Source organism: Typopeltis vanoorti, chromosome 3, assembly GCF_054136105.1.
Source record: "Typopeltis vanoorti isolate ZY-2024b chromosome 3, IOZ_Tvanoo_1.0, whole genome shotgun sequence".
Taxonomy (NCBI): domain Eukaryota; kingdom Metazoa; phylum Arthropoda; class Arachnida; order Uropygi; family Thelyphonidae; genus Typopeltis; species Typopeltis vanoorti.
In genome coordinates, this window is record NC_143551.1 from 128,960,438 (window position 1) to 128,974,779 (window position 14,342).

Sequence of the window (14,342 nt, forward strand, 5' to 3'; positions counted from 1 at the left end):
TTGACCTTCTGAACTATGCAATGCAGCCACTGTAAAACTTTTATACCTCCACATTTGAGCATTTCTGGTTGAATGTTATCTACTCCAGCTGCCTTTCCACATTTCAGGTTTTTGATTACTTTTTCTACTTCAAGTGTGGATATGTATTCCTGACTGAATTCCTATTGGGAGTTTTCTACCATTGTGCTGGCACTTGATTCATTTAACAGTCTTTCAAAGTAATTACTCCAGACATCTGGAATATCTTTATGTTCAGTTTTCATGTCACCTTTATCATCTAAAGAAAAAATAAAATAAATAAAACAATGTGAAAATTACTGAGGAATTTCTGTACTAAGTATTCCAGGTAAGATTTACACAAGCATGCTCAAGAAGAGCCTAAGAAAAAGTGTGGAAGAGAAACTGGGAAGAACAAGCTGGGTTCATGCCAAATAGAGGGGTAGTGAAGATCAGATTTTCCCTTTATGACAAACAACTGAGAAATCATAGGAATATGACCCAGATCTATATTTGTTTCATAGATCTGGAAAAAGAATATGGTAAAGTACCAAGAGTAATGCTGTTCAGAATGCCAGTTATGTGGAGTAAATCGGACATTGTATAGAGCAGTACACAGTCTATATTTAATTTGTAAGTCAGCAGTTAGAATTAAGGAGGTATAAGAAGATGGTTTGATAAAAGAAATCAGGTTTGAGAGATGGGTGCACACTAATCTTCATGTTATTCATTATCAATATGGATCAATATGAGGGAAACTGGGATCAAACATGATATGAAAACTAGACTTTAGCTCTTTACTTAATACATATGATGATACACTCCTAAATAAATCTAGTACAAGTTTGCAGATTCCTTAACTAAAAGAGAAAGACTATGAAAACCAGCAGGAATATTGCAAAAATCAACTGCATCCTGAATGGGGAACCTATGGAACAAGATACAATTTTTAGTGACATGACAAATTAAAGTGTGGAAATAGAGTAACAAAGCTGATATTGTGGGAGAAAATCACTGAATAAATTTATATGGAATAAGAGAGAAATTATTCAAAACACTGAACCAGCAGTATACAAGACAGTGTTCAAACCAATTGTAACTTTTGGATCTAAGAAACTGGGTTAGAAATAAAGCGTTTGATCAAAGACTAGAGAGACCTTTGATATGAAAGTTCTAAGAAAGATTAGTGGAGTGAACAGATGGCATCAGTGGCAGTATCTCATCAAAATGAGGATATCAGGAAAGAACCTGCCATTGTTAGCATTCAGAAATGTGTTAGTGGAGCTAATCTCAGTTGGGATGGTCACTTAAACAGAAAGAGAGAGGAAAAATTAGCAAAATAAGTGTTCTTTGCCAGACTGGCAGGAAAAAAGATGCAAAGACCAAAATCTAGGTAAAATTGATGTACTCAAAAGTGCCATAAGAAACACAAATATAAGAGCTGAAACTCCTGAAGTATTGTCAAGTGGCAGGCTAATTTTGTGGAAAATTGCTGATAGAAGAAGAATAATAAAGTAAACCTAATCATGTTCATGAAGTTCATTATAATAAAAATTAATTAACTTAGATTAAAAAAATCCACAATATCATTATGACGTTTAAATTCAATGCACCAACAGTAATCAAATGTTTTCTTGTTCGTTATACATGTTAAGTGTTTAAACTGTACCTTCGCTTTTCTGAAAGTTAACTTTTAGGTGCTACTGATTTAAAAAATGATTAACTGCTTCATAAATTGTATACAGTTTGTTATAATTTTTTTAATGAATTTCAAGGAAAAAAAAATTAGCTCGAAACAAGGCCAAAAAAATAATTTTCTCATAATCTATTTGCATTGCACACATTTAAAAATTCTTTCTGCCAAATGAAATCCCTGATAAGATTGACCAATTTCATATAATATACAGAATGTCATATCCATCTCTTATTATCATTCATGCATGTGCACAGCAACAAAAAGATCACATTTAACTTAATAAAAACTACTCTAATAAGTTTAGAACAGTAAACATATTCAGTACATCAAAATGTATATAACTATATAATTTACATTAATTAATCCATTCAGTTCTTACCTCAAATGGCACCATGTTGAACAAGATTTTATACAAGAAAATTACATAAATAGATAACATGGTCATTAATGAACAGAAAAATAGTTATACAAGAACAATATTTCTTACATTAAAAAAAAAAAAAAATTATATGGCATTTTATACAGTGAAAACACTGTGATGAACCTCTTATCAAAATAGTAGATTAATCTACTATTTAAGTGAACATTTAAAAATATACATATGTATAACAATTACAACTGTACAGCTTCAACAAATTTACAAATATATATTATTTCACTGCAAGACAGTTTTGAAGCTTTTTTACAGTACTCTGATCTAATGTACATAAGTCAAAATCAAATGTTGAGCTTGTGACTTGAAACTGACCTGTTTCTTCAATCACATCCACAATGCGCTGCAAAAGATTGCCATCCCTGAGTGCCATAATGCGTTTCTGAAGTTCGATGAGCTCAGCCAAATATTCTTGGTCAGTAGAAAAAGACTTTATTTTTTTATTCTTATCCCTATCATAATTCTGAAATGTTTTGGGGATATTTTCGGAAAACACATCTGAAGTTTTTTCTGCCTTTACTATTTCTTTCTGCTTGTTTTCTGTTTTTGACTTAGATTTTGAGTTAATTGATGGTTCTAAGCTTCCATCAACATCGTCTTTATCTTTAGCAGAATGTATACAAGATGATCCAGATTCACTGGAAAGCGGAGAAAGGACTTCATTTTCCATAGCTTCCATCATAGCTGCAAGAGGTCCATGTGACACACCTGATGGAAGAGAAGAAAGACTAATACTAGACGAAGGGCTGCTTTCATGTGTATCATGTGAAACCTTACCTTCTGGTTCTTCTGTTACACTGTTAGTATCTGGCTGTTCAGATGCATCCTGACTAGAGTGAGTAGGTAATTTGGTATTAAGAACACAAGGCTTTGGAGATTTATTTGCATCACCTTTTGAAGATGAAGATCTATGTGACTTAGATTTTGACTTATCTTTCTCCTTCTTAATAATATTGTTATTTGCGATTGGCTGTTGTTTATCTTTTTTGTGCTTCTCTTTTTTCTCTTTTCCTTCTTTTGTTTTTACTTTTGCAGGATTATCTTGTTTCTTTTCACCTCCCTCAACATTTGTAGAACTATTCACTGAGGAAGTTGATGCACTTCGACGACGTTTCTTTCCAGAAACACCATTAGGTTGCTGAGAATGAGAAGGAGATGGACGTTTTATTGCTGTTTTTATTTCTTTCTCACTAATTTTTAGACCTTTAGGATGTTTTTCCTTTGTTTCTACAAAATGAGAATCTCTTTCTTTAGTTTTGGGGTCTTTATTAGTAGAAGATGGCACATGAATTGAGCTATTATTTGTAGAAGGTTTGATCAATTTATTGATTCCACTGCTACCACTACTGCTGTTATTTTTTTGGTTTTGGTTAGGTGGATGACTACTGACAGGGACACTTTCCTAGAACAAGGAAAAGAGACAGATAGTTTAAACATTATTCTTTATAATATCTGGAGTAAGCTTTGATCACTTAAACATCAATATATGGCCATGATTTATATAGCTAACAGGGCAAGCGTAAGGATGGAAACAGTCTTGCCAAAAGACAATGAAAATAGGCAGAATCATTGAAAATGTCAACTGTGTTGTGAATGGAGAACCTGTGGAACAAGTAAAACATTTCAGCTACTTAGGCACGATTGTTAGCAAAGATGGTAAAATAAATATGGAAATAGACAACAGAATCAACAAAGATGGTATGGTAGGCAGTCAACTGAATAAATTTATATGGAATAAGAAATTAGACAAAACACTAAATTCTCTGTATACAAGACAGTATTCAAGCCAATTTTAACTTATGGATCTCAGAGCTGGGTTAGAAGTAAAACACTTCATCAAAGACTACAGACTGCAGATATGAGAGTCCTGAGAAAGATTAGGGGCATGAACAGGTGGCATCAATGGCAATATCATATTAAAAATAAAGATATTACAGAAAGAACTTTCCACCATCAGCATCCAGGAATGTGTTAGCTGAGCTAGTCTCAGGTGGTTTGGTCACTTAAATAGAATGGGAGAGGAAAAATTAACAAAACAAGAGTTCTCTGCCAGGCTGGCACGCAAAAGACACAGAGGAAGACCAAGATATAGGTGGACTGATGCAGTAAAAAGTGCCTTAGAAGATAGAATATCATCATCATCAAATTCCTGTCATGTACCCTCAAGGAGTGTACAGGATATGATAGTACAACATGAAAAATTGACATCATTACTAATTTCCTATCTAATTTTCCTCCAAATCAGTCTGTTACTTGTCAAGACTCCAACATTACCAGATCTTATATTTCTATCGTCTAAGGCACTTTGTACCTTAGACGATAGAAACTTTGTACCGTATCAATCCACCTATATCTTGGTCTTCCTCTGGGTCGTTTTCCTGCCAACTCGGCAGAGAACACTTGTTTTGCTAATCTTTCCTCGCCCATTCTGTTTAAGTGACCATACCACCTGAGATTAGCTCTGCTAACGCATTCCTGGATGCTGACAATGTTAAGTTCTTTCAAGATAGAATATAAGATCTGATAATATTGGAATCTTGACAGGTAACAGACGCATTTGGAGGAAAATTGTAGATAGGAAGTTAGTAATGATGTAAATTTTTCATGTAGTACTATCATATCCTGTACACTGTTTGAGGGTATATATCTGGAATTTGATGATGACGATACAAAACATATCTGACCACCAAAGAGGTCAACCATGATGCAACAGTTTGTGAGGAATGTGAAGGCACACCTCTACCGTAATCTTGTGAGAACGCAGAAAGTGGTGTAGCAAGAGAGGAAGGTTTCGCAGAGAATGATGTCACGTGTACTTACTGATGACCTTGGGATGAGAACCTATCATTTTTCTACTGGACACTTCCACCACAACTTTAGCGGCAGAGGGTGAAAAATCAAAGGCACTTCTCTGGCGTTACATGAACTACAAACACAGAGATATCCTCTTCACAGATGAGAAGATTTTCACCATTGAAGAGTCGTTTAACCATCAAAATGATTGGATATATGTCCCAAATGGTGCCATAGCACCCAGGATCCAGAGGTCATCACCTTACATCAGTGATGGTTTGGTGGAGTGACGTATCAAGGGGGGGGGGGAATCCAAGTTTCATTTCTGCAAAGAAAAGGGTCAAAATTTCTGCTAAAGTGTATTAAGACACTGCACAGGAACTTGTGGTAAGGCCCTTCAAACAACATCTTGTTTCACAATATAGCAGTGAACCTTCCAACAGAACTTAGCCCTTGCACAGAAGGCGATGACCACACAACAGTGGTTGGCAGCAAATGTGCCTGATCATCATCTGATTGGCCTCCTGGAAGACCTGATCTGAATCTGTTGGAATTTCAAATTGTGGTCAGAGCTTGAGTGAGTAGCCTCCAAGAAACGACATTCCACCATTGCCAGCCTGAAGGTGGATTTAGAGCAAGCAGTGGCAGCATTTCCATTGAATGTCAAGTGTGCTACCATCGATACATATGGCCTCACAGACTTTTGGGTGTGCATGAAGGCAAAAGGGGAAACATTTCGAACAATAACTGCTGCTGTATGCACATTATACGTGTGGTTTGTATGTGCTGAAAGCTGTAAATGATTTACTGATAGATTAAAGGTTTGTGCACTGTTCAAGTTGTAACAGTATTTATGGCTAGACCCACACTTATGACTATCAGCTCAACAAATTTCTTCTTTGTATTGAATTTTTGTTACAACTTTATAACACAGTAGTAGATAACACAAAAAATTATCTGTGCAATTAACTATGCTAGGCTTATACACTGAATTATGCCAAATGGTCTAACATTTAAATAGTTTACTTTGCTACATTGATTTCAAAAATGATTTTTTTTCAATCATGTGAAGATTTTTCATGCATAATACATGTTTATTGAAAAATTCCCAAAAATTAAGAAAATGTATATGAGCTATTTATTCATACAGACTTTTAAAGATAATAACACATAACTGAAAATTAAATATACAAAATAGCATGTGATAACAGATAATGTGCTCAAACAGAAACCAGTTTTGGTTTGATTATGACATAAAACCCCCTCATAAAAATGTAAAGGATGTGAAGGGTTTAGGACAGCTAGGATTGATCATAGCAGTACACAAGTAATAATTATTTATTAAGTAAAGGAACATGTATAAAAACAAGTGCATAAAAATAAGTGTAAAGTTCTTAAAAAAACACAAAACAACTAAAAGTTGTTTTGTGTTTTTTTTAAGTATTAAGAGACAAAGTATTAAAAGACAAAACACAATAACTATATTCTATAATTAAAAATAATATATACAATATGTACAAGATTATACAGTGATAAATACTGATGTTTTGTAAAAATTTAAAAAAGAAAATACACTTGATGATTCTGATAAAATCTGCCTGATTAATCCTCTCAGGAAGATTTTATCAGATTATGATGAGTACTGGGCTCAGATAGATTATGAAGAAATGTGAATGACAATTAGCCTGGTGCAAGACAACTAATGCACATAGGCATGTCTTCATCTTTCAATAGGAAGGAGTATGTAAAATGACTATTCAAAGCCAAGTAAGAATATATTTCTCTTTATGGTAACTGAGTAGAGAAGACTGCCACAATTGGATTTCAGGCTTGATATGACGGAGCTTGTTATTGGGATTCTATAATGAATGACTTGCCACTGGGATAAGAGTTTCTGTTTTATGATATGCCTGGTAACTCATGTGAGGGACACATGCTGATGGTGAAAGCTAAATAAGATGACTTAGCCACATTATATGTAGCCTTGTTTCCTTAATCCGAATGTGGCTTGGGATTGCCTGCAGACAGCTTAGTGAATCTGTATATACGATTAATCTTTGGTAGCACTACAATGAAATATAAAATATAACATTGCAAAATATAAAACATGAGTGTTGTATAGATTCTTCCACTGTGGGTAAAATATAATTGGGCACATGGGATGATCAGGCAGAGATTTCATTTTGGTAGCATATAACAGAGATTAGGGATGTGAAGTTTGAAATGCTCTAGTTGCAATTCTTGTGGCCTGATAGGTTCCAACCATTACAGTGTGCTCTCTATCTCTGGCAGAAGACAGACTCGGGACCCATAATCAAGATTGATCTAACCAGTGCATGGTACAAATGGAGAAAAGAACATCTGCCAGCACCCCTAGAAGTGGAAGGTAGGGTGATAAGGATGTTCATAGTTTCACAGTACTTATTTTGCAACTGGCTACATGAGGGAGGAAACTAAGTTTCTTGTCAAATATGAATTCAAGGCATGTGGCTTCTGGTGCAACTAGGATTAATGTTTGTTCTAGTCTGAGTTCTGGGTCAGGATGAAAACCATGTCTGCAGCAAAAATACAAACAGCTTTCTGGGAAAACTCAATCCATTCAGAAGTCTCCATTTTGAAAGATGGTAAAGTCATCCACATTAACCTCTTCTTTGATATACAGTTGGGAGAAAGTGGTTTTCACCCAGACTTAGAAGACTCAGTTGGATAAAAAAGTTCTTCATAAAAAAAAGGGAGGTTCCTTCTGAAACCAAAGTTGCAGAGGGCCATATTTCAAATCTTTACAGTGTCACATGCTTTTTCCATACCAAAGAAAACTGATACTAGGTGCTTGCATCCATTTGAAAGTATCTCAAATGGATGCTTCCAGTCAGACTAGATCAGTAGTTGAGCAATGTTTGCTGATTCAAGATTGTGTTCCAGAAAAAAAAAGGCTTCTCTCCAGAAACCATAAAAGACAAGCATTTACCATTATTTCCAGAATCTTACACAAGCATCTGTTGAGGCAATCGGTTGATAGTTTACTGGGAATTTTGGACCCTTCACTGGCTTAGGAAAGCCAATAATTGCTTTTACCAGGTTGGTTGGTTGTTTTGAATTTACAGCAGAAGAAACTAAGGCTATGAGGCCAGTGTATTATGTCTGTAAATTGTGTCCTTCTGGTCTGTTTACCTGTTTTACAGGATGAATATGAAAGATGGTAAAGTCATCCACATTAACCTCTTCTTTGATATACAGTATCTGAGAGGAAAAAAACCCTGCTACCTCCATATGAGACTGGCTAACCTGCCGTCAATTGTAAAGCCATGATAAGGTTCGTGTCCTAGACAGAATTCGAACCCAGGTCTTTCCAACCAAAGAGCATCATTGAAATTGACTGAGCTATGGAAGTTCCTTTTGCCAGGTGTTCAGAAATATATCCATGGTAGATGGTGACACCTCCATGGAGTCTAAGGGCTCATCGAGGGAGGGAACATACTCTACAACTCCACCTGTTGAACATTTAAGCAAAATAGCTAAAATTTCTTGTTTTGTGAAAGACCTGTCGTATTCTTCCTTCTTCCATACCACCTGATGAAAACAAAATTTGTTATTTTTTTCAGAAAAAGTGTAAAACCTTTCCCAAAAATGTAAAGTAAAGATATTGCTGATGTTTTTGGCAAAAATCTCCCTAAGTGATTGCTGTTTGGTCAGCAACTGTACATCCAATTATGTTCAAGGATCAAAAGTGGGAGGGGTGGAGAGCACTGAGACACAACTGAGCACTGCTGTTGTTGAATATCAGCAGAAGATACCACCACCTTTCTTCTGAGCTTTCTCAGCTGTTGTGTAATGATGTGTAACATTCCTATGGTTTACGGAAAAGTGGAAAATGACTAGATATTTTAGAAATTGAAGCTATGGAAGTTTGTGTAACACAATATCATATAATTCGCTCCATCAGTGACAGGAGATGACCTGACTGTTCAGAGAATTCTGCTAATGAAGAGAAGGTAAGTCCAGCTTGCTTGATTTTCCATTGTGATATTCATGATGTAGTATATGGTTTTCCATGCAAAAAAAAGTGCATATCATGAGGAAATTATCACTCCCCAATAAGTCATCACCAGTGTCACACTTAAACAGTGGGAAGATGAGCAGACAATTAAGTCAAGAGCAGTGAATATTCAGGTAGGCATATGGAAGAAGGTGTTGCTTCCTATGTTCAGGAGGGAGAGATTACTGTTGCTGAGCATATGCTCTTCCTCTGATGTTAGTTGAGGCACTACTCGCACTGAGTGTTATGCCCATTTAAATCACCCATTAAAAGTAAAAGGGGATGGCAACTTCAATATGAAATCATCAAGGTCATTCTGAGAGATATTTGCAAGATAACAGATCTGACTTGGCTGAATGGCAAATGCTTCTATGTTTGTATAAAATGGGACTTGCTGGAAGAGGGTACAGCTGTTCATAAGAATTACAACTCCTATGGGCAGTCCAATCCATGTCCTGCCCTTTCAAATGATTGCTACATTTTGCAATGCCAGATCATCATTCAGCTTCATGTTTCCTATAGGCAAAGGCACACTGGTTTATACTTTGCAAAAGACCTTTGGTACCATTGCTATTTTGATGGAATTCATGTCAATTTCATCACAAGAATATCATTATTTATTTTTAGTGGTGTCACCTGGCTTGCAATGGTGGAAGGTCTTGTTTTCATTCACCTTGGACTTTTATTTCCCCTTTTTGGAGAACTGTGGATGGCCAGTGTCCATCACTTCTTTCTTCTTTAAGAAAAATATCCAGGACATCATCAAAATGGACTCCCTTTAAGGTATCTTTCTCAGGGGAATGGAGATATCCATGTTATCTAGTAATGGATCTGGAGGCATGTTCTTAAATCCCTGTGGTGCATGTTCTGTTATTTTTTTAACTACTGGATTTTCATTTATTAGAAGCAATTTTGGTATATCATCAAGAGGGACATTGGACTGTAGCTGAGTGCACGTGTTTGTAAATTTTAATACTCGATATTGTTCAAAGTGCTTTTAATGGCACGGATATGTACCAAAAAAATGTCAGCCAAGGCTTCTTTGTTCACTGAATTCAGCATGAGGGATTCTGTATATCATGTGTTAAATGTTCACAATGCACTCATTGCCAAGAGAGAATGGCTTTATGGAGGAAGAGAGAGTATGCTGTGTGTGAGAGTGCACGAAACGCAAGTTGTGCAGAAAGCAGGAGAATGAAGTAACTGATATTAATGATATAAGGCAGGATAGTGAAAGTGCTGTAGAGAATGTGGAATGATTGAACAAGTGGACAAAATATGAGTGAGGGTATGAAATAAGTGACTGAAGGTAATATGGATCAAGAGGTGACAGTGAGGAGAGAAATAATGCACCTCTAGAGCAACCAGAGGTGCAAAGATCAAGGATGTCAGTGAAGCTGTTAGTTTTCAGAATGGAGAAATGAAAGAATTGAATGTTTTGGCTGACACAAATTATTTGAAAAGTGAGAAATATGCAATGAGACAAGTTATGAAAGAGTTCTTTCATAACTCTTCTTTCTTTTTTGGACTGCATGGAAATGGTTTTGAAGATAGATGTTTGGAGAAAGTGTTGTTCATTGGTAAGTTCAACGTGCAAAATCAAAGGAACTAGATGTACTGGAGTAAAGGGGGGGGGGTGCAGTTCAGTGTTGGTTCATCCACCTCTGGGAGCCAGACCCATGATGAGATCTCAACAAAGTTTGAAACTGGTCTGGTTAGTGGCCCTTCCCATAATGCATAGTATTATACATGTCTGTAAGTATATATGCCTTGCATTATGGAATACTAAGGCAATTGAGGTGAAGTCATTAGCCTCTATATACAAATAGCCCAGTTGTGAAGTTACTTCGCATGCAAACTTTCTCTGCTTCCACTTGGATAAAGGATAGGGTTGAGATATTTTGGAAAACCAAATATGGGACATGGGTGACCAAAAGAATGATGATGCTTTATGCCATGAAATGCCATAGTTATTTCTGTGGCAATAGCTTTTCTTTCATTGCTGGTATTTGATTTTACAAAATAAGTATCAACACTTTTGGAACTGGAACTCGAAATGCTCAATTTGTGTTTCTGAGTGTTAATGTGTTGTGTAATATCTGATTCCCCCCCCCCCATGTGCAATACTATATTTTCGTCTACAAATTTAGCATTCAACTTCGTCATTATGTTTTCTTTTTGCAATAAAATTAAATTCTTTCAAATAATCATTGTTAAAAAAGCACTTTGCTTTTGGCATTGTTAAGGGTTTAAGGAAAGAAACAAAATTTACCTTTGTATAATTAATAAAGAAAATTAATTTACCTTTAATTATATATTTTTATGTATTAACCAAATATCGCACATTCGAAAAAGGCGACATTAATGACTTTTTCTACTTCAAGTATGGATATGTATTCCTGACTGTATGCCTGTTGAGTGTTTTTTTTTACCACTGTACTATCACTGCTTGTTTCATTTAGCAATTTTTCGAAGTAATTACTCCATACTTCAAGGATATCTTTTTTCACCAGTTTTCATGTCACCTTTATCATCTCTAATTCCTTTTACAACACCAATTCCTCCATTTCTGAGCTTCTTGCCACCTTCTTGATATTTATTTTCTATGTTCTTACCAAAGTCTTCCCATGACTTTTTTGCTAGTTTTACATAGCGTTTAGCTTCCTTACATTTGTCTCTGTATTCTCTAAGAGCACAAGCTGACTTATTTGATAGGAACTTTTGATATGCTTTCTTCTTTTCCTTCACCATGGAGTTATGATTTTTCTATCCTTGCAGACAACCTCACCACATGCCTCTCTGGTTGAATCAATCAGGGTTTTCTTCAAGGCTTGGTTCCTGTTCTCAAACTCTTTCATTTTTTCTTCAATAATTGTTGTATATTTTAGTCTACAGTTCACATCTGAGATGTGTTCAACTTTTATTTGCCATAAAATTTATAATTTTATCTTTTCATTAAAAGTACCGGACATTAGGTTGTCTCTATAAGTACAATACGAGACAGTCCCATATATACGGGATGCCTGGCAAGCCTAATAAAGGATGAAACCAAGAATATCATTTCTTGGCATCTTTAATTTATAGTATAACCAAGTGAAAAACTTTCAACATCAGTAAATGAACGTGAGAAAGATTACATTAAAAAAAAAACTTTTAACTTCTCAAAAAAATTTAACATAATAGAAGGTATAACAGCTGTGGATTAACACATGTATCCATAACTAAATACATATATATTTACACAAAGGACATACTTTTATTTTTCCAGTGGGCTCGGGAGAAAGCTTAGCTTTAATAGGAGTACCAAAAATATCTGTGAAGGGTTGACTTGGACGAACTGCAGTGCTTTTATTCCCTTCCTAAGCAGAGAAAATGAAGTTCAAAATTAATTACTGGAACAGCTTAAAAAAGAATTAATTAATTCTCCAACATGTTTAAATTCAAAATATATATTTATAGGGGTGAAATATTCTAAGGGTGATTTAATGATGAAGAAGCTTGGGAAAAAATATCCCATGATTATCTTTAAAATATTTTAATTTGGTTTACAATAATAATAATAAAAAAGAATAATTTCTTCTTAAAAGACAAGAAGGGTGTAACTGCGGTACCCTTTTTGTGCACCCTAATTAAGTGAATTACGAATAATTTTTGAGATGGATGGGGAAAGAGAAGGAGAACGAGTGAGTGGTACTAGTAACATTTTAGATGAGCACGATTGTTACCTATTCCCATGTTACTAGTGGAATTGTTAAATCTAGTTCCATTCCAGATGCATAAAATCACAGGCTAGTTCATTACTATGACTACTTGTTTTCATTATTACAACATCCTTTATCAAAATATCCAACAAAATATACTTTCATAAGGAGAGTATATTTTGTAGGAAGATCTGTTATCATCTGACAAAGAACATAAGAAATATATAAGCTATCATCATCATTATGGCAAATAAGGACTGGTAGACTACACAATGTTCACCCAGGAAGAAATGGAAGAAAACTACAGTACTATTTCATTACAAAACTATAGTGCCATTATAGATCTGAGAAACTTCTTTTGAAGTAAGAATCAGCAATGAAGTACTTCCCAAAATGAACAAGGCATTAATTTACCAAACATTTGGTAAAACACTTTTAAGATTTTCAGGTGAATAGTTGTAAAGGACTTTAAATCCAGCCCCTAGAGGGGATGGATTGAAAGGGTGTTAGCTCTTATTTGTTACAATTTTCAAATGTTTCCATATTTGGTTATGTCTTAATCTGAGATGTGTTTATCATGTTGAGGATAATGGTTTGAAATCCAGCAAAACTATTAGCAGCTGAATAAATTAAATTATTGGACTCTTGAGGTGTTGTGAGTTAATACTGTGAAATAATTAAAATTAATAACAGCCAACATTAATTCTTTTTACACATTTTAAGATTAGGGAAGTTGGACATGAGCATCAGGTAATAACAGCAACTGCATATCAAATAACATAATTTAATTACAAAATAAGTAGAAACAGATAAACACAAAATAATAAAGAACATATCATTATTAAAGTGATTGGGTCCATGAGTTATTCTCAAATACCTTGAATTATTTGCTCTATATTAACAGGATATGAACTGTTAAAGGTGTACCAAGTCAATATATTCATACAGGATTGTGCTTTTCCAAACATAAACGCGACTTGACACATCTTGGGGAGTATTACCATCTGGATAGCTCTGAGTTTTACCATTTTACAGGCTTCACCAGATAACAACATGACAAGTCTGGTAGCTTTCTCTAACCTACCATGCAAAAGTGATCACAGTCACCTAACTTTTCCTAATTCATCAACATTTGGACTTCCTAAATAATATTACACTAACTAACTAAATACATATCTTACAAACAATTCTAGGTGTTTATAAGATATATATTCGGTTTTATAGACCACCCCAACCTCCCATAAGTATTCTTCTATTGGTTATTGGTATAAAGCACGTGCAATCCAAATAAATTGACTTTCATGGAAAGCAAACGTGATTTATCACTAAAATCAGTATTTTCCCCTATGTTTACACAAAATTAACCCCACATTCAAGTTAGCGCTCCATTCCCTTTTTGCAGCTGCCAGAAATCCAAATAATACTTTCAATAACACTGTTTTAGTGGTACTTACAGATTCATTAGGTTTAATGTAAGGAATACAACACAGAAAAAAAAAAAAAAAAAAAAAAAAAACACAAGTTTATCGATCCTATATTTTGTCTCTCTCACAGAGACATCATCCAAGATAAAATCATAATATCATAAAACCACACACAAAAACATTCAAAACAATAAGCAGAAAAAAGACAAAGCCTTAAGTCCTATGAGGGTACCCTATATGGGTGCTGATGGCTAGCCTTAGC

At 34.9% G+C, this 14,342-nt stretch overlaps 1 protein-coding gene across 1 annotated transcript in view; it reads right to left on the minus strand.

Annotated features, from left to right (window-relative positions):
* Window positions 1-1,739: 1,739 nt before the first annotated feature.
* LOC150108561 (protein ENL-like) overlaps window positions 1,740-14,342 on the minus strand; it is a 188,152-nt gene continuing 175,549 nt past the window's right edge. Inside the window, exons 5-6 of the mRNA XM_090415996.1 lie at window positions 12,210-12,314; window positions 1,740-3,528 (exon numbers count right to left, since the gene is read on the minus strand). Of these exons, the coding sequence (XP_090272122.1) occupies window positions 2,344-3,528; window positions 12,210-12,314 (1,290 nt within the window). The 3' untranslated portion in view covers window positions 1,740-2,343. The remainder of the gene's footprint in view (window positions 3,529-12,209; window positions 12,315-14,342) is intronic.